We start from the raw sequence: 20,491 nt of genomic DNA, 5'->3' as shown, positions 1-20,491 counted from the left end.
ATGATAACTTTGGCACAGCAGGGAAATGAACTTCACCTGAGATACTCACAGCAGTTCTTCACACTCAAATTCTTCAAAAACTTAAATCTCAGGGGTCTGATTTCATGCAAAAAGTAAAGAACAAGACAAGCTGGCACTGCTGCATTACTAACAAAAAAAAAGTGGTCAAAAAAAGGTGGAGACTGCTTTGTACAACTAAGAGCATATATAATATTAGCTCTTAATTTAAATAATTGAAGAAAAGAACTCAGTGTCAGTAACAATTACCACTTGGGAGACCCAGCTGGAACATTCAGTAACTTTTCCTTCAATTAATTTAAAAAAAAACATTTCAAAATTCTGCTGTACTTACTGGATTGAGAACCACTGTGAAGAACAACTCTCCTCCTTGAATACTTTTGTCTAATTCCTTTGGACCTCCAGGATACTCTTTATAGAAAATGGTGTGGGTGAATAAGCCACAAGTTTGCCTAGGAAGCACCTGAATTTATGAAAAAAAACCCCAAACATTAAAAATTCAAGAGTTTATACTTTAAATGGGATTATAAAAGCCAGAGAAGTAACATATAACAGATAATTGCTGGGTATATTTGGCCTGTCAGCTTTGCTGGAAATCAATACTGATCTAGATGAATTATTATCACTAAAATCATAAAATCCAAAAATTTATCACATTCTGTTTGAAACTGGAGACTAATGTCTATCACCAAATTACAATTCCAGAGCCTCCTCAAACTCCTTCTGTCCATAACACTTCATCCTAAACCCACGTATTTGAAGTCTAAAGTTTTAAAATGGCAAAGATAATCTAAAATATTATCAGTCTATATCATATCAATCAGTTCCACTTTTATCTGAATTATGGCTTTGTTGTAAATTTAAACTGGAAAGGAAAATTGGGTTTTTTTTGGCTTAGGTATCACCCACAATAATTCTACTCTGACACGTGGGGAATTTTGCAAATAATGCTCATCTTATAAGAAAGATTTACTTTTCATTCAACTGCGTTGTATTTTTTAAAACCAAGTGAAATACATAGTACAAGCAAAATTATTTTTAAAAACAATCCAAGAATAAATATTTAGAATATGAAGAACTGCAGTTATTTTTTTTTATCAGAAACTAAAAATATTTTCTCCTGAATTTAGAAAATAATTTACTGGAGAGTATTTAAATCATGTCTATTCCTTATGAAACAATCAACAGTTGAGTATGGATATCCATGTGCAATGCTTAACTGGGATTGCTATGACAGATTACCTTTTAAAGCATACAAATCCCTTATTTGACACAGGCTGTGGTTTTGTAGATACTCTCTATTTCTTGCAGTTTAATTTCTCAATTTTTTGTGAGGTAGAGAATACTGTGATCATGGATTGTAAATTCTGTCTTGTCAAAAAACGTATGGAATTTGTACATCTGCCATAAACTTGCCTAAGTTTTTTAAAAACCTTAGGATTTCATTGAGGAAATATGAGAACAATTTTTCACAGAGGGAGGGAATGAAGCTGTACTGGATGGGAGGTTCTCTGACAAATCTTACACAACAATGCTCTTACTGAGTGCATTCATTACTATTAGTCTGCAGATATTGATGCATTTGCCCTGGAGAACTGAAAGCTTGAGACTCCCTCAACAGGTGGTTTTATATGACTGGTTTTGGAAATAGATTTTTGGCTGCAGTGTCCTTGTGCTAAATCTCATCATGTGTCTTCAAATGACGTGTTTTTACAAATATTTATGGAAGGGATTTTTGGAGATTCTGAGTCAATCTGTCTTCCCCAAATGCTTTGTGCTCCCTGAGCACATCCACAAACGCATTATTTCACATGCAGTGATTGCTTTGAGGAGAACAAACTGCAGCTCAACCCTATACTGGGGCCAGTTTTGTTCCTAAATTTCTGAAGATCATTTTCATTTGTTTCACCCAAAAATAGATCAAAACTTCAAAATATTACTACTTAGCTTAGCAAAGTGGTCTCCATGGCAACCTGAGAACAATACCAGAATTCTGTTCTAAGTGGCAGTGTTGTGCCAAGGCTCTCAAGCTCCCAAAAGTGCTTGCTGCAGCCAGAGGTACAACACAGGGCCCCCACTGACAGCTCTCCCACAGGCTCCAAAAGAAAGTTACTTGGGAACATGCCACCAAGTATTTTGGAGAGCTGTTGTGAAACACTTCTGAGATAATACTGACAAGATGTGAACCCAAAATAGCCTCCACCCCAGTGCCCAGATGGCAACAGCACAACGCCTCCCATGTCAGCTGTGTGTGAGCCCTTCCTTTGGCAAATGTGGCTGGCAGTGACAATGCTGGGAGCTATGTAATTCAGGAAAACAGTGGGATTTGAGCTCTTTGGTAGCCTGGAGGTGGTGTGGGGGGTGTCCTCCTTCCCTGCAGCTCCTGAGGTTCTGCCAGCACCCAGGCTGACAGCTCTGGGTTAAACCAGGCTGCAAAGCCAAGCCTGAATTTGTGTATGGCAGGAAGCCAAACAAGGGCAACCGTGCACAGTTCAACAAAACATGTACCCACCCAGATTCAGATTCTGAGGAGGCATAACCTGGCAGTACTCTTCTGCAATTAATGGAACCACGCAAATTGAAAACCAGATAGAAATCTAACCCAGCATATTGTGTCAAATGATGCAAAATTGACTTTTCCTTGGACTCTCTGAACCAGCATTACCCACAGGACTAGCACAGTTAACAGCCTGTTAACTGCTGTCAGCAGGGTGCCTGGATGCCACCTTCATCAGCAGAAACATCACCAGCATCAGACTGACTTTAATTAACAAGACACTGTCAAATACATCCTGCTACTTATGCACAGAATTATGTGCTTCTCACAATGTGAACTTTCAGGATACTCTGTTTTTTCACTTAAAAGGAAACTGTTCATGAAATGGCAGAGTACGAAATGAACATCAGCAATACAACTCACCATGATATTTTTGTGGATGAAGCCTCGTCTATACCTTGCAGGTTTCAGATGTGGGTATTCTTCTGTGCTGGTAACTCTGATGTTCCAGACCTTTTTCCAGGCATCATAAAGTTGAACATGTACTGGATAGACTCCTGAGTGGTGTGGAGCCACTGCATAGCCCAAGTCAGTTGGAATACCATGTTCCTAAAACATGACAGAACAATGGCTGCACTCAAAAAGTTAAGAAACTTGATGCTTTAGCAATTCGCAAATGCTTTGTTTGTGAAAGACCAAGAAAGGTCTGAAATGCAAATAACAGTAATATCAAAATATGCTGATCTGGAAGGAGATGGAGGGCAGCATGGTGAAGATGAAACACAGGATTTTAAGACAAAGCCGTTTTAGAAAATATTTTTATGAGGAGGCAGGGAAGAAGGATAAAATGCATTTTACATTGGTTTCTTCAATTTACATTAAACAGAAAGCTGCACTCTTTCAAGTTCTTGCAAGGAATTTGCTCACAAACTCCAATTTCAGAGAGAAAATCACTGGCACATCCTCAACACAACACGTAGCATTTGGCAGCTTCAAGTCCAAATCACAATTTCCACTACATATCCCTTCACAATTACTTGGACGAGGAGCTGAATTTCAAGAGTCACTGCATTTTCCCTCCAGCCAATTCAAAACACAAATCCGTTTTCAAAAACCAGCTTACCTATTTTAGTGTCATGTTAAAAATGGAAAAAAGATAACCACTTGTAGAGTCTACAGGCAGACGTTGTAGAGTGAACCCTTCTGTAGCACATTTGCTATTTTTGAAGACTCCTGGTGTTTCTCGTGTGCACATACTCACCTTGCTGCCATTACATTCTCCTCACATCCAATGCATTTTCCTTCAGGTTAGCAGTCAATGGAACAGTATACAGCAAGTATTTCTTGACAGTCTGATCAGTGGAATGCACAGTCCATAAGAGATCATTTTGCCATGATTCAGGAAGACTGCCTTTGCACTGCCTTTGAATTTTTAATATGGCTTGAATTGACATGGTCATCTTCACCATATTTCCTGATCATACTGTGTGTGCAAAGCATTGGATCCTTTGAATAAACTAGTAACTATGGAACATGAAAACCTCTAAAAAAACAGGTGTGTGATGTTAGTGAAACCATTTATTGTGTGTAACAGACACCCCTGGTTCAACCACAGAGGAGAACCTTGAGTTCTCTATGTTTAAAGAATGGTGAAATTCTTGTTTCACCTGCCAGCTGAAGAGCAACCAGTGGATTTTGAAAAGGAAAAAGTAAAATTAGGCTTCTGGAAGAGCAGATGAAGTTCAGCAAACAAGTTATGTCTGCTGAGATCATTTGATACAATTAGGTCTTAACAGCAGCCCCCCTCTTCAGACAAATAATGTGATTTATGTATAGCAATTTTATTTTGCTTTATTGTATGAAATTAACTATGATCTGTTTCTGCAATATCCTCCTTGATTTTTTCTTATATTCTCACTAAAACATTTTGATTCAGAGCTTTGCTGTGAATAAATAATTAGTAAAGGCAATGCTTTTCAAAACAAGTTTACATAAAGTTGATCCAAAGGGAATATATAAGATGTTATTGGGTATTTTCATCTTGGAAAATGTGGCACTCTTACCTAACCCTAACATCCAGTGGTTTCACATTTGATACCCTTCAATGGAGTATTTATTCTTTCAGAAACTTGATTTTTTTTTCCCTAATCTAAACAGAGTAATTGTTTCTGAGTACCTAAACTAATTTAAAAAATCAAAAATGTAACTCACTAAAGCAAATTTTTTGTTGAGGATCATCTGCTCCACCAGTGAGGACTCGTTGTGGAAGAGGTGTGGCTGCATGTGGCTCCACATGTGGGGAAACCACCAGAAATCATCCACAGATCTCAGCAGCAGGTCATCACCCTCATCTTCCTCCTCAGTCCCTGCAGAGAAAATGAAAACAAAAACCAAAAGACCCCAAGTATTTCTGAAGTAAAGTTTTTGCTTCTATTATGTTTTTACAAATGTTGGAAACACTAAGCATGATAATAACATAATAAACTGTTAAACCAGTTAAAATATTTCCTGTTGAGGCACTGGTGACAAAATGGGACAGTCAGGACCACTTTGCCAGCCCACATCCTATTTAACAATCTCTCTCTTATCTCTCCTATTTCTACAGTGGGTTTAAAACAAAATTATTTTACAGGATAATATATATTGCTATATTTCTACAGTAGAGATGAAACAGTCACAAGGATGAATTGTGGTAGCTCATCAAATCCCTCAGTGAAATCAATACAAAATTTTATGTGACTGGTGGAATTTACCACTCAAAAGCAGACTGAAAGGAACTAAATTTTAATAAAAAGCGGGGGAGGCATTTAATCTGTTCCACACCAGCAACCAATGCAGGAACATGGCATACTAAGCCCCTTACACTCTATCATTCCCTACTTGTCTTCACACTACAGAGAATACCATCAAAATCGAAGTAATTTCAGTGTTTCATTCTTACCTGTGTGATAGAATTTTCCTGAAAATCCCAGGTTGAAAGTAAAATTTGTAATCTGGGCTCTCAAAAGATTCTGAGTATCAAGCAGGGCCTGAAAAAGAAACAAATCAGAATATAAACATACCTGTAGAAAACACAACGTGGCACAGAAATTTAATATACCAATATAAATATTTTTACAGTTATGTGCCTTTTCAATTGGTTTTTCTATTTAAAAACAGCCCTTTATGTAAGACAGAGCAGTACAGGTATTTTTATTAGCACATAAAGATTAAAGACCGCATGAAAACTCCATCATTTTCCTCATGAAGATGACCAGCTATTAAATGCTGGGTTACTCCCTGAATCATGAGCTAGGAAACAAAGGCACACACAAAGACCTTCCACTGGTCACTCAGTAAAGCTGGGCCACAGCCAGGAATGAATTTCAGATCTCTTGTGCCCCCAGCACTGCTCCATTCTCAAGGGTTACATTTCTCTGCACCGGCTCAAGGACATCCACAGCATTTCAGTCATAGTTCAAAATCATGGGCAACGCAAAAGGAAAAATCTAGAGACAGCAAGAAGCTAAGTCAACCCTATTCCACATCAAAGAACTGGATTGCAGATTCCCCCAAATTCTGACTCATTTCTCAGACAGTGAGCACACTGACTGCCAGCATCTGTGTACTTGCACTAAAGTAGTACAAACAAAAAAATAGCATGTAGGAAGAAGGGGGAAGCATTATTCATCAGATGCAGCTTCAGTCTTTGGTTTCAATATGCTCTTCTTGATTTGTTACTCCTCAGATTTACATATTACATTCAGGAGTTCTCTCTCAGACTCTTATACCCTGCTGCTCTCTCATTCAATCTTGCAGGTGTAACACAGAAACCCAGCTTTCCAAACTTTGCAAAACAAAAACAAAACAAATGACAAAAGGTCATCAAAAAGATTTCCAAGTCAACATACAGTATAGCACAACGATTTTAATAAAGTGGTTGAAAACATCACTGTTGTCAGAGAAGAGTAACTGTGCTATGAATGGGGAATGTATTTCACTGCACAAAAAAGATTAAAATGACTGGAGATTTTCAAAGGTTGAAAGGTCCAGCAGGTGCCCTACTCCTGAAATGCAAAGACAACTTAGTGCCTTGAAAAATATGAGCCAGTAATTTTCATTATCTAAGTGATTTGCCTACAATTATATGCCAAACAACAAAATACTAGGAAGTCCAGTCTAGTTTAGGTATTAGGCATAATACACTCAACTTACAGTTCTTTAAAATATGACCCATTTTACACATTGAGGCAATATCCACCTTATTAGAGCACACAAGCTCTTCTCCAGCTCTTTCCCAGGGATCACCTGGTAAAGATCATCATCTTTCACTGCAAAGCCTGAAAACTGTCCTGTGAACAAGAGACACTCTACAGGAATGTGCAAAATGAAGCACAGAATGGAGATAATTGAAAACAAGCTCCAGACTTATGAAGCAGAATATTAAGTGAAAAATCTTGCAATGCTGTAACGAGGGCTTTTGCACAGGCTGAGAGTGCAGAGATCTCTGAGGAGGCTTCTTATTCTAATGAAAGGCAGCAAATCTGCACAGGATTTATATGAAAACCAACTTTGAGCTGCTCAGAACCCATTCAATGAAATTATTTTCTCTCTGCATGAGCAATGCAGCTATTCTCTTCCTAAGTGCTAGGGGCACACACAACTGAGGGGAAGGGATCCTGAGCACAGCCTGGCAGCGAGGTGGCACCAAGGGCTGCTCACTTCTTTCCGCCCACATTAAGAGCTGTGAGCATTTTTTGAGCTGAAGGTTTTATCCTGTACCTTTCTAACACCTGCCCAGCTTGTCACCTCCAGTCTGCTCTCAGCAGAATGGAAAACCAGAATGGCAAATAAACTTTTAAAAAGAAGGAGAAAGGTGGCAAGAGGCCCAAGATATTTCTGTAACAATGCAGCACAGAGTTCACTTCTTCCCTGGGAATTAATTTTGCCAGTGTGGTTCCCACCTTCTCACCTGGTGTTGGGAATGTATCAGCTAATTCCAAGGGTGTACCTGCTCTGCCTGTGAAGAGGGATGCCACAGACCTGCTGTGAACCACTCTGGGTACAGACAAGCTGAGCTAACATTTGAGTTGTCGTGCCTATGATTATTTTCTGGGCGACTTGACATTTTACTCATCTTTCAGGTTCTAAAAACAAAATGTTAAAACTCATGAAAAATATATAGTAGCAGATGGCAGGGCCTATTACTGTGAGTTTCCATCAGAAAGACAGAAAGAGAGAAAAGTAGGGGGACTAAAAGCCTGAAATTTTATTTCTACATGCTGTTTTATAAGCTGAAGGTAAACTGCTGGTATTTTCTGGGTATTTTATGATTGTTTATGAACAGCCCCTCTGGGTATCTGTATGAGATGTTACATAAATACACCAGTACTTAAGATTTTATTTTAAAACCGTCTAGTCAAGTCTTCATATGCTTATAAATAATTATATAGCACGTGTTATATTTCTGCTGGTAATATAAAGAAAATAAATCGCTGGCTGCATAATCCCACTCATGTACGCAGCTCCAATGGAGAACTTTCTCTTGAACTTTTCTCCTAAGCTCACAGACTAGGTTTAGGAAATTGCTAGCGCCAGAAATCAAATGTAAGTGTTCAATACATGATGAAAGACTCCTTTCTTCACTAATAGTGAAAACAAAAATCTCAGAACAAGGCCCTGTTACAAGTCAAGGGATAGACAAAAGTTGTCTCAAACAGGCCTGGACAGATGACACGGCTGTCAAGTTTTTGTTCAAGTATATCAGTTGAAAAGCCAAGGATAAAACTCCTATCTTCAAACCTGCTTCCCACTTCCATAGCCAGGAAGGCATCCTGCCTCCTGCCCTCAAATATCTCAATGTGATTTCACTTTTGAGTCTGCCACAGAGAAGCTACAAGTGTCAGCCTGTCTTCAGCAAACAGACAGCTGTAATTTCTTCAACATCAACACAAATACTCAGGCTCAAATGCCTTGACTGATCAAAGGAATAAATCAAGATTGCCTTATTGAACTCTGGTTCACCAAAGAGGAATGACGCCTTCTTTGTGCAGTCACACCAACATATTTATGACTATTTTCCTGTTGAAAAGCTGCTACAGAACTCAGGCACTTGAGAAGAGAAATATGCTGGTAATTCTACTTGTAATCACGTACATTTCAACTAAATTGGCAAGCAGACAGACAGAGCCTCACAGTGCTGCAGCATTCACATCTTACACTTCACATTAGAACACGCTTTCATGTCAGCAACAAATGCAAGGGCAGCTTCATCATTTTCCAGAAAGCCTTTCTCCTCATTTTTTTGGGAAGCAGATCTCATCTCTCAGTGCTTGCTTGCTTAACTGTTTTACTGTCTGACAATACTATCAAAGGAGCTATTAAATAAGGAATTATTTTGCTTTTGAGTAAAATTTCTAATGTCCTGTTGGCTCTTCTAATACAGGCAAAGACCTCCTGAAAAGGAAGGACAAATTAGTAGAAAGTGTAATGTGAAAGCACCTTAGTGAAGCAGAGCAAGTCCCTCTATGGGAGCTCTTATCCAAAAGTAGCTTTAATTTTTCCACACTGTATTTCTTCTGTAACCCTGTAAGAGAGGGAAGAAATAGAACTAAAGCCGTTTTCTGAGTAGAGTTTTTGGTGTAGAGAGGTTTAATGAACTGGAGCTGATGTGATGCCATTCTACTCTGCACTTTTTGGGACATCACTTTGCCTTTTCCTGCTCTGGGAGTGCTGCAGCAGAAGCTGCTGTTCAGGTACTCACACACCACTTGCCTCCCCCAACCTCCCCCTCCTGCAAAACCTGGGGTGTTGGGAATTTGCTTCTGAGGAAAAATGATTCCTTCATGATGAATTATGTATTTTGGAACATCATTAAAATGCAATGACCACTCTTTCTGGATTTCCAAGATTAGCAATATGACACCCATTACTATAAACATTTAATCTATGCAGGAGAAAGAATAACTGCTTCGGGTATAGGGATGTACTTGGAAAAACATTTTACCTGTCCTTCAGACAAAAGGACAAGAGAGCTTAGCTTGTCTTTGTGCACTCTCTTAGCAGAGCTGACATTACAGACAGGGCAAGAGAAAAAACAAAGACAACCTTCAGCTTCTTCTGCAAAGTATTTTGCTGGCATAGAACATGTAGTCCAGTTTTCCCTCTAAGTGTCAATAAAGTATCAAGGTGGAGTCCAGTTATGTGGCCCCTATGTTTTTCAGTCTAACAGAAGAAAAAAATTCAGGAGCCACAACTTCATCTTAGGTGTCCAAACTTGTGTCCAGTGAAGGATCCTTAAAATATAAAGGGCCACTTTGGAAAATGTTGCTCAAATGATTTCAATCAAAAGTTTTTTCATCAGGACACACTGCTTTAAATGTTACTGGGTCTTCTTTTAGAGCTGTTTTTTTATCACATACAATAATGATCTTGATGATAGTGCAATTATGTATTTTCAAGTAATTAGGCTCTTTCATCTAGGTAAATCATTTGTACAACCAAGAGACTTCAGAAATATTTCTAACTTCCTACACTGACTTCTCACTTCTTGGAAAGGAGGCTGAGGTACCAGCTAATGAGAGCTCAGCTAATTACGCCAAGGTAACTTGAAGGTTATAAATACTTGGTGCCAATAGCATTTAATAAAGCAAAGTAATTAGAATGCTGTTTTCAGCGTTCTGTCTGAACTTCTGCTTTATTAGCTCTTAATCAAACTGTACTTAGATGAAAGAGGTTACTGTTATTAAACAGCTAAATGATCTCGTTATTTTGCAGTTAGCAGAAGTAAAATCCTGCATTTCTTTTAATTAAAGGTCAAAAAAATCCCAGGTCAGTTGAAACAGAACTAATAAAACACACTATTGCTACCTATTTTCCCCTGGATTTTGGTCAGATAGGATTTGAAAGAAACCCTGCTGGCTGAATTTTTACCTAATACTTGACTTACTTATCTAAGACCACATATTAAGAGGTGAGTTCTCAGGGGGTAACAGAACTCAGAGTAAAACCCAAGCGGCTTTAAAATGTACTCACAATCTCCTGGTGTTTTTAAGTTTATGTGATCTGGTCATGGCCAGTAGAGAGGGAATGTGACGTTTTTTAGCCCCAGTGGAAGCCCTTTGGTAGCCAAGCTGCAGTCACACAGAGCCCCACAGCTGCCTCAGCCCTGAGCAGGACAGGCCATCCCTCAGACGCTGTTCCAGGTCACTTCTGGGCCACTCTGCTCTGCCTGCTTAGTCTGGCTCGTCTCCATTGCATCCCACCAGTGGCAGATAAATCCTAAGGGTTGCTCATTGATTTGTGTTGACACTTGTCTGGCTCCCAGGAAATGTTATGCATTACACCTCTGCACCCCTCATTAGTCAGCCCACACTTGTACAGCTTCACATCCTGTCTGCAAGGGTGCACAGTGCTCTGTCACAGATAAAACAGTGCCACGGCTGCTCTGTCTAACAGACGCGTGTTTTACAGTCACCCAGCTCAGAAAGGACAGAGGTTGTGATCTGAGCTCCCAGCTCCACATTCATTATCAACAGCACATTTGCTCCTTATTTAATGCCTCCTCACAGGCCAGCTCCAGCTGCAGCTCCTGCTGCAGGCAGCAGGCCTAGCAGACAGAGCTGGCTGCAGGACAAGGGGGGTGTCCAAGGAGCTCCAGCTGCAGCACATCCCAATCCCTGACTGGGCCCTCTCACCCTGGCTGGAAAAGGAGGCTCAACCCTGGAAGAAGGTCAAGGCCTTATCTCTGAGCAGCAGAGAGCTCAGGGGCTCAGATGGTGTGCAGGCAGCCACAGCAGCTCTGCTCTGAGCAGTCTGTCCATGGCCACGTCACTGCCCAAAGCACTGATGCCTCACAAGTGCCATTTCAGGGGCACCTTTACACCATACCTCGTGTACAAAGGTGATGCTCTGTAAAACCTACTTTAGCACAAATTTGATTCCCGAACTGCTACTCCCAAGGTGCAACAGCCTGCAGCTCCTTTTGTGCTGCTGCCTAGGAGTGCTCTCCATGCCAGGCTTCCAAAGCAGCTCCTTCCCTTTCCCGCCCTGCCCCACACTCCTGTCCAGGCAAGGAAGGAGCAGTGACCTCATTCCAACCCCTTGTCAAAGATAGGGACACCTTCCACTAGACCAGGCTGCTCCAAGCCCCATCCAACCTGGCTTTGAAACAGTTTAAGGGGTTGGGTCACTACAGCTTTTCTGGACAGCCTGTGCCAGTGCCTCACTGTAAAAAACTCTCCTCCTTTATGTCCAACATAAATCTACTCTCCTTCAATTTAATTCCTGGACTGATAGGGCAGACTGCAAAATAATAAAAAACATTTCCATTTCTTTAGGTAATGAAAGTAAAAATGTGGTGTCAGTGTTACATATATCAAATCCAAGAGAGTGTGAATATGGCCTTCTGGAAAAACCTCAGCCTTACTTTTATCTTCAGTGCCAATATTCTCTGGACTTCAAAGCCTGAGCCTGGACAAACTGAGACCCACTCATCCCCAAAAAGCTACAGGCTGTGCTTCCTGCTCAGCACAATTTTAAATAAACAAGTTTTCAAAGGCTGGTTTGTATCATTATCTAAATGATCAGGGTTCAAAAGTGAGTGAAATTAATCTCTTTTTCAAATGCACACAGAATTCAAGCATTTAAATTTCAACACTGTTTTCCCACAGAGCAACAGTGGCCATGATAAAATATAAATCTGTTACATGATTACAGCAAAACTCAACCCCACAGACCAAAGTATAACAAGCTGCTATTTAAGTACCTTTGAAGAACTACTGGAGACTACAAGCTGTGTCTAAAATGCTGACACCAAGCAAAGAGAAACACCTTGGGGTTGATTCACTTCTCAGCTGATACTTTTTCTCCCCAGGTGAGACTAAATCACAGCATTTGTGTTAATGCCGAGTTCATTCATTTGCAGTCTTGTTCTCTAGTATGCAGAAGACTTAAGCCCTGTATTCTAGATAAAAAACAAAATAAACTGTTTGCTCTCCCTGCTTAACAAAGCACAACAAAATTACCCCATCACTGGCATATTAAATAAAGATTATTCCATGGGCTGGGCAATGTATCAATATCACAGTTCATTTACAAACACTTTTTAGATGTTCTTTTTTTCCTAATGGAGCCAAAAATATTCCTCTATGCTTCTAATACTCTATCTGAATAAAAATAGCTATCTACCTCTGTACCTATGTTTCAGGTAAGCCGAGGAAAACCATAAGCTCTTTTTCCACGTTTCAGCTTTACTGACAGAAAAACAAACAATCTTTAACAAAAAAATTTCATTTTCTCACTCTGTCTGAAAGCTCTAGGTAAGATACAGCTGGGAATTCAGTCTTCAGCTTGCTCACCAGCTAAGGGTCACAATTTATGGTTTCTCCTTCTCTTTATGAGTAGTTCTAAAGTTGTTGAATGAAATTCCCCAGCAGCATCAGCATTGGCATCATAGAAATGACAGAAAAAAAAAAACCTCAAGAGAAAGTTTCCAGAAAATAACAACTAAACTTCTTTCCTCAAGCCATAATTTCATGATTATATGTAGCCAACATAGAAATAACATAAAAACTTATTTCAAATTAGTAAGAACTTTGACCATTTCATTAGCTCCCACACGGTATCAAGTCTAAAGGACATAATGCAGAAAATCCCAAGACTTCAGAGAAAAAAGGGGAGGATGATTTTGCTAGAAGTGTTAATATACACCCTAACTGTTTCCATGAGTGCTTGTGTTTCTAAAAGACAAGACTACAAAAGCTAGGTGTGCCTAGATAAATATCCCAGCTGGCAAAGTCTACACTTGCAGCCTCAAACCAACACAAAGGAATCCAGCTGAGCTCTGCATTTGACTTACTTTACAAGACTGAAAACATACCTTAACACAAATCCCCTGCCAATGTTATATTCCTTCCAATAGCATACTTCATATTTTTTTGCCAAATCTAATTTTTAAAGACTTACATAATCCTTCTACTTCCTTTTGGATATTGGCCTCTATTCTGCTGCTTTTGTTGGCTATTCAGCCTACACTAAAATATCTCTGTGCCTTACATTAAGTATTTTATCCATCCTTACTGTTTATACCCTGCAGACATCTGCAGCCTATTGCTTTCTGCTTTGGTCATCCTTACTTACTGAATTTCTTTAGCCTTGATTTTTTCCTTTTTTGCTCAGACGTTTCCTGACTATTCTGGTGTCTCTAAGTACTCTACAAATATTTCTAACCAAGCTGTACAGAACTGAGCACAATCTAGAAGTCTCCTCAGTCAGTAAGATGAAGTACTTCACTGATGTAAAATGTTTTTCATAGTTTGTCTGAATTTAAAACCAGTTTACATTACAAACTGAGATACATTTCAGTATTCAATTTGTCTTAGGATATTCTCAAGATCACCATTTTCACCATTGCTATTGCTTTTAACAATGGCAGGGGAAAAGACAAGTGATAGGAGGAACATCTTGCAGCATAAAGTAACTTTTTTCATAGAAATGCAAAATTGATTTTCAACCTCCTTTTGAGTGCCATTAGCATTCTATCAAAGACTGCTCTGAGGTATCTTTAGTCCAAGCCCACTTTAAAATGGAGAAGAGACACTTGACTTATTCCCAGGATTGCTAACACTAAAAGGCAAGTAAATGGGAACTTGAGGAAGAGCTGTGGCTTATTAGGTCCACAAAAATGCAACCAGTGCTCCCAAAACAAACCTGTCTCCTCTGGAGAGCCTTTGTTGTCTGGATTTACTGACCTGAGCTGGAATGAACGTGGAAAGCATTCCTCTGCAGAGTCATAGACTTTTTTATTTGTCCTCTCCACTGTTTCTATTTTCAAATGCATTGCAGTATAATTTCTGCAATATAAAGTGGTTTTAAATTTAATTTATTACTTATCGCAGATATGAAGCTACATTTTAAGGAGCAACACTAACTCATCTCCAGGACTGCAAAGTAAAAGAAGGAATCTCCTAAAGAGTAACTACTTCTAAAAATTGGTTGTAAGGTTTTTATGGTCTGTGCACAGAAAAAGAAACTGGACTCATAAATAGATATGGAATTGTTATTCCATGAGAGGCTACACCTAAACTGGTAACCAACTGCTTTTCCTTGACTTGGTTTTGCAAGTATGGTCACCAAGAATCAGTCATGTCATTGCACTGACATTCCAGGCTGAACAGGAGAAGGAAGGCCACTTCCCATGCAGCTGCAGTGTAAAAGAAAGGAATGAATTAGGAGTGCCACTTCCACTCTCATTTCTCTTCTCACCAGACTGTGCCTCCTTGATGTGACTGAAGAGCAGGATGGAGGAAGGCTCACTTTAGGCATCATATTTTACAGTTAATGGCTTTGATTCCTATATCTGTCTGCAGTTTGGTTTTTATTTGTTGGCTGTGAAGGTTTTATTCAGTTCTGTTAGCAGCAGGAAGTGGATGGCTAACTTGCCATTGAAAAAGCCCAGAATAAATCCTGCAGCAGCGACTTGTGTGCTGCTGATGAATCTGTGCAGCTCTGGGGAAAGCTGTATTGCATTATTATTGTTGTTTGCATTACTGTGGTGCTTGCTGAACTAAAACAGCCTCTGACCAAGAGAACTCACAACCCAAGGAAAGAGAGGTACTGACAGGATGGCAGCTTCTGTTTCCATGGCCAGATGGATTTACCCAAACACTACAGAGTTTAGGTTATGCTGACAACACTCAAAGTGTGCAGAATCACATACATTTTTTATCATACCCATGAAAATACTCACAAACATTCCTGAAGTGTACACTTTTATCCAGACAGAGCTTGCTAACCATGTGGCTGTGAACCAAAAATGATCTCAATGCAGGCTAGACCACCTGATCTCAGATGAGCGTCATTTCTAAAGTTTCATTTAAAAGAACTCTTGAATCAGAAAACTCTATTGAGAACAGGAAGACACCATTAGCACATTAAGCCTAAGGATGGCAAAGTATTCACTGCCACAGAGAAACATGGGGAATTTAGAAATGGAAAAAAAAATGCTCTGATTTTCTGGAAAGATGCACAGTGCCCATCATCTTACTTGGGAAAGCACCAGCAGATCCACAGAAGGTGTCATTTCCTTACTTTGCTTCTATCCTGAAGACAACCAAGGAGTGTATAACCAACAGTCAGATCAGGTGCAGGGGTACAAGAGCTTGGAGCAAATCAGCCTCATTGCCCTCAAAGATCTCATGGGATTCTACCACGCCAAGAAGCAGTTTCTGCAGTCTGACAATAAAAAACTGCAACGGAAATGCATTTTTCTTCTCTTAGCTACCTGCCACTGAATCTGTAATAGTAGGAGATGGTGCAATGCTTCACATATCATTGTCCCAAGACTTAGATTTTTTTCGCTTGGTTTTTAATTTTAATGCTCCAACACTGTACATGGAAACCTAAAAATGTTTCAGGCAGACCTATCAGATTCAGTTATTCAAGTATTGCAAAACTAAACAGAGGGAAAAAAGATCCCAAAATCCATTTTTCAAAGAAAACCAAATACAAAATACCTGACAACACAAACAAGAATTTCAGCAAAAACAGAACTAACGTAAATGATGGAATTTACAGGAATGAAGGCCGCAATACCAAAACTGCGTGCACGGTTTTTTATCATTATCCACCATGGATAAGCTGCAAGATTAAACTCAGCACCAAGCTTGTTCCATGGATTTGGTTGTGTCCAGCTCACACTGGGACAGAACAGGAAGAAGAGGCCCATGAGGAATTCCCAGCATTGCTCTGGCAGCCCCTGAAGTGTCAGAGCCAGCTCCTCTGCATCCCTGTGGCCCCTCTGCAGTCCCCTTACTCTGGGAGAGGATTTTTATCCTGCTTTCCATTTCAAACATCAGTATGATTTTATTTAACTGGGCTCTACTGAGCAGCAGTTGTATCCATCTCACTAGATTAAAGTTCAGAGGCTGGCAAATAAACCAAACTGCTTTTAGAAGTTAGATATTACAGTGACTGACTGCTAGAGTGTACTATATGCTGGTAGCAGCCCATAAAATATGCAAGACAATTTTTAGAACTTAAAAAACAAGTTGTATTTTAGCTCTGAAATCTAGTTCTAATTCTCTACTGTCTCACAGCGTGCAATATTCCACACTACTACAGCTGACACAAAATTCTCAAGTAAACCAGGCTTGCTAGGGCATCAGACAGCTACAGAGACAGCCCAGTCAGAGATTTTCTTTCTCCTTGACACTCCTGAAGAACTGAATGCACTTTTTACCTGCTATTTCCAACAAGCCAGTATGAAATACCTTAGGAGCTTCAGGTCAAATTAGGAAAGAATGTATGACATTTCAGACACATTTCACAATGGTATACAGGCATTACAGCTAACAGACTGGGAATGCAAAACGATTTAGCAGAACAAGTCTGTAATCACTGATTTCTTTATGGAACTTAAAGATATGATTAAAATAATTTTTTGAACCTCCCCAAAGGAAAGATTTATGGTTCAGTGGTTCTGCAGGCAACATGTTTGATGACACATCTGTCATTTCTTTTCTGATAACCTTCTACTTGATCATATGGATAAAGAAGCAACTAACTTATAGACAGACTTCCTCCTGTGACAGGGACCATCCTTTGTCTTGACAGCTCAGGTTTTCTGCACCTTTTAGCCCTTCTGCCTTAACACAATATATATGGAAGAGTCTCTGAGGCAAATATTTAGGTCATTTCAAGAAAAACTGAACAGCCACATGACTGGATTTTCAAAATTTATAGCTAAATGGTCCACTTTGCCTTGGGAAGTCCTGGTTTCCTTCCATGTATGCTGCACAGGGTGGAAAGACACTTAATGGGTTTTAAACAACTGCAATAATTTAAGCAGTGCTGACTAATGTTGATCAATTTAATACAGGGAATAAACAATTAGCTCTTAGTGGGGAAACCTGCTATTAAACAGAACTATATTAAACAAAAGGGTAGGCCACCAATGTTAGTAAGAAAGTAACAAAGAAGTTGTCAGCACTGGCTATGGAAAATGGAAGAGGACTGATCTGACCAAATACAGATGTTTATATTTGATCTTAGTCACTTTGGAAACAATTTATGAGCAAGAGTCACACACTTTTAAGGTGCAATTCACTTAACCAGAGCCTGCCTGAAGCTGAGCTGATTTTCTATGTTTATGTCTACTGTGGGAAGTTAGAGGAATAGCTCCATTAGAGGTGTCTACCTTACAAACCTCAACATCCAGGCAAGGAGAGAGACTGTGTATGGAGACTGAAGGGCTATGAATTGATTCCTTTTGGCTGAACCCTCTCCATTACCAGGACAACGTTTGGCACAGCTCTTTTCTCCAACTCTTCAGTGATGAATGCTGGAAGACTGCAGCCTGAATCTTGTACTGCCCACTGCAATACACATACACATGAACAGATGCACTGCCCAAGAACTCCAAAACCAGAATGACACATAAGGATCTATCACCCTCCTGCAATAATGGATATGGTTAATACGAAGATTCTTCCTTGGCAATTATCAAGAATAACTACAAGTATAAAAAAAGGTTAGGCTTACCTGAAGAGATTCCCCATCCTGACTTCAATTCAGTCTATTGTGAAAAGCACACAAAGGACCAGACAGTCAAGAGGAGCTAAGACAGCTAATTATTAGGATTTTTTTTTTTTTTTTTTTAAATTTGAAGAATGTGATTAACTCTCAAGGAACTCCAGAAAGTGCATATATTGGGGAAATGAAGGAAAAGGCCTAGACCACCAACATGGAACAAACTGTCATCAGGAAAAAACCTCACATTTAAATTCCCCTCTTTCATCATCTGCTTCTCCCTTGAAAAATCTCAGTGCTTTATAGTAATAAAAATTTCACAAAGAGTAACTGTGACGAAAAAAGATATGAAATATGTAGACTGTCAGCCAGGACAATCATGGTCTATTAAGATAAACTTATTCTCTGGATATCTAGATAGATTATTCTCTGTATGTCCATTTAAATGAATTATTTGCACTGCACAGGCACTTAAGTCTTCCTAAAAGAAACAAGGAAAATAAAATATAACATTGTCACAGCCTAATGGTGCCTCCTGCCTGACAGACAACAGGAGAGAAAAAAAACTTACTAAAAAATGAATGCTGAGTTTATTATTACCAAGCTTATTTTTGAAGTGGGAGGCAATTAGACCACGGAAACATTCTCTTTCATTATTTCTATTATATCAGAGGAAGATGAAGTACATAAATATGAGGATAGATGGTTATTGTTAATGCACACTGACACCTACTCAGAATCTTACATCGAAGAACTATGTTCTATCAGCCCAGATGTTACACAGAGACAGGCAAATCTCTAACAGGTACTTACTCTAAAACTCTGAACCACTTTTTCAAGTCGTTGGGATATTTTTTTTAACTGAAGAATCTGTGGTAAAACCAGAATAAACTTAATCTGCTGTTTAACAAAACAAAGCATTTACAACAGTATAAACTACGTAGAAGATTTTCAGAAGGGTTCTTTACACTCATGTTCCTGACACTATAGGTACTCAAGCTGAAGTACCATCACTTTGCCTCTTCTTTAGAGGTGTAGAACACACTCATTTTAGAGAGCCTGCTTTTAATTTGACTTCTTCTGAGGTCAATATGTAACACTGATAAAGAATTACCACTAAATCTTATAACAGCAATTTTTCTAAGTGCTTAACTCCATTTTAAATACTTTAAAGGAGAGGGAAGTTAAGCCTTTATGGGTTAACCCCACAAATATTAACTATGCTGGCCACTTTGCAAATCTAATCTGGATATCTGAAGAAGAAATTCCTTTGAAACCATGATCTTATATGCATGCAGGATCTCTCTCCTTGGAGACAGACAAAAGGCACCTGGCCATGGCCCAGCTTGAGCAGGGGGTTTGGAGCAGATGATCACCTGATTTTTGCTACTGATTCTGCATTAACCTTCCAGTTTCTGAACTCTGTCCTATCCACAGGACAGTCAGAACCAACCCTAGAGGTCTTCTGGCTCTTGGGAGATTCCTGAAGTTTCAGATGGGTTTGAATTAATAGAATACTGTAAAAACATTCCCGTTACTCTCCTCCAGCTCACAGCCCTAGCAACTGTAAGTATATCCAGAAAATATTAACAAGGAGATATGTCAAACAAAATCAAATCACAAGAGAGCATCCTCCCCAATTCTATATTGCCAGCAGTTAAAATGTAAGCTTAGTGGAAATGAACTAATCTTGAGTACTGAAATTATACAAAGTTTACACTTAGAACTTCTTTTCACACTTGCAGCCCCAATTCTTTGTCACAGTCACTGCAGCAGAACTCAGTAAAACTCCTGTATAATGAGATGTCATTTATCTGTAAATACACTTTACAATAACATATTTCCAACTACTGCAAATTGATTTTGCTTCATTCCTTCCATGTCATTGTGCCACAGAGGATAACTCCTTTGATATTAATAGTAATGAAGATGCATTGCATCTGACAGCCCTAACAACACGTTTAATACAACATTTTAACTGTAAGTAGATGAAGAATCAGAAGGGAGCACTTTTTTCAGATTCCATTGTTTCAGAACACAGTTCTGTGTGAATGAAATTATCCTACTTAAAAGTTATTTCCACTTTGATATTACTTCTATTTAATATGACAATTTTATTTTGGGAAGACTGCTTTCTGACATACTGCAAATTATTTTCCCCAAACAATATGGTTTATCCTTCTGTGTCTGCTGTACTCAAATTTGTCTTAACAGTCTCCTGTTTCTGGTATGTAACTCTGGCAATTAAACATCCTACCTTATTTTAACATGACAATGCTAAGGTGTCACTTGCAAAGAGAAACAATACAAAACATGCTGTCTGACTGATATTGCACAACTCAGTGATGGATTTATTCAGGCTTTATTTCACCCACTTAGTTACTCACAGTGCTGCTTCTGCAGAACAACACAACTTCTGCCAGTGATGTTGGTCAGACCTGACTTTTTTCCTGCCATCTGAGTTTGCAT

The 20,491-nt window shown here is 39.2% G+C and overlaps 1 protein-coding gene across 1 annotated transcript in view; it reads right to left on the bottom strand.

Annotated features, from left to right (window-relative positions):
- LOC130252422 (bifunctional heparan sulfate N-deacetylase/N-sulfotransferase 3) overlaps window positions 1–20,491 on the bottom strand; it is a 50,536-nt gene that overhangs the window by 21,679 nt on the left and 8,366 nt on the right. Inside the window, exons 3-6 of the mRNA XM_056489953.1 lie at window positions 5,457–5,544; window positions 4,727–4,881; window positions 2,939–3,124; window positions 353–481 (exon numbers count right to left, since the gene is read on the bottom strand). Coding sequence (XP_056345928.1) covers window positions 353–481; window positions 2,939–3,124; window positions 4,727–4,881; window positions 5,457–5,544 — 558 coding nt within the window. The remainder of the gene's footprint in view (window positions 1–352; window positions 482–2,938; window positions 3,125–4,726; window positions 4,882–5,456; window positions 5,545–20,491) is intronic.

Source organism: Oenanthe melanoleuca, chromosome 4 (assembly GCF_029582105.1).
Source record: "Oenanthe melanoleuca isolate GR-GAL-2019-014 chromosome 4, OMel1.0, whole genome shotgun sequence".
Lineage (NCBI taxonomy): Eukaryota > Metazoa > Chordata > Aves > Passeriformes > Muscicapidae > Oenanthe > Oenanthe melanoleuca.
Note: the sequence above shows the minus strand (reverse complement) of the source record. Positions and strands in the feature narration are given on the sequence as shown.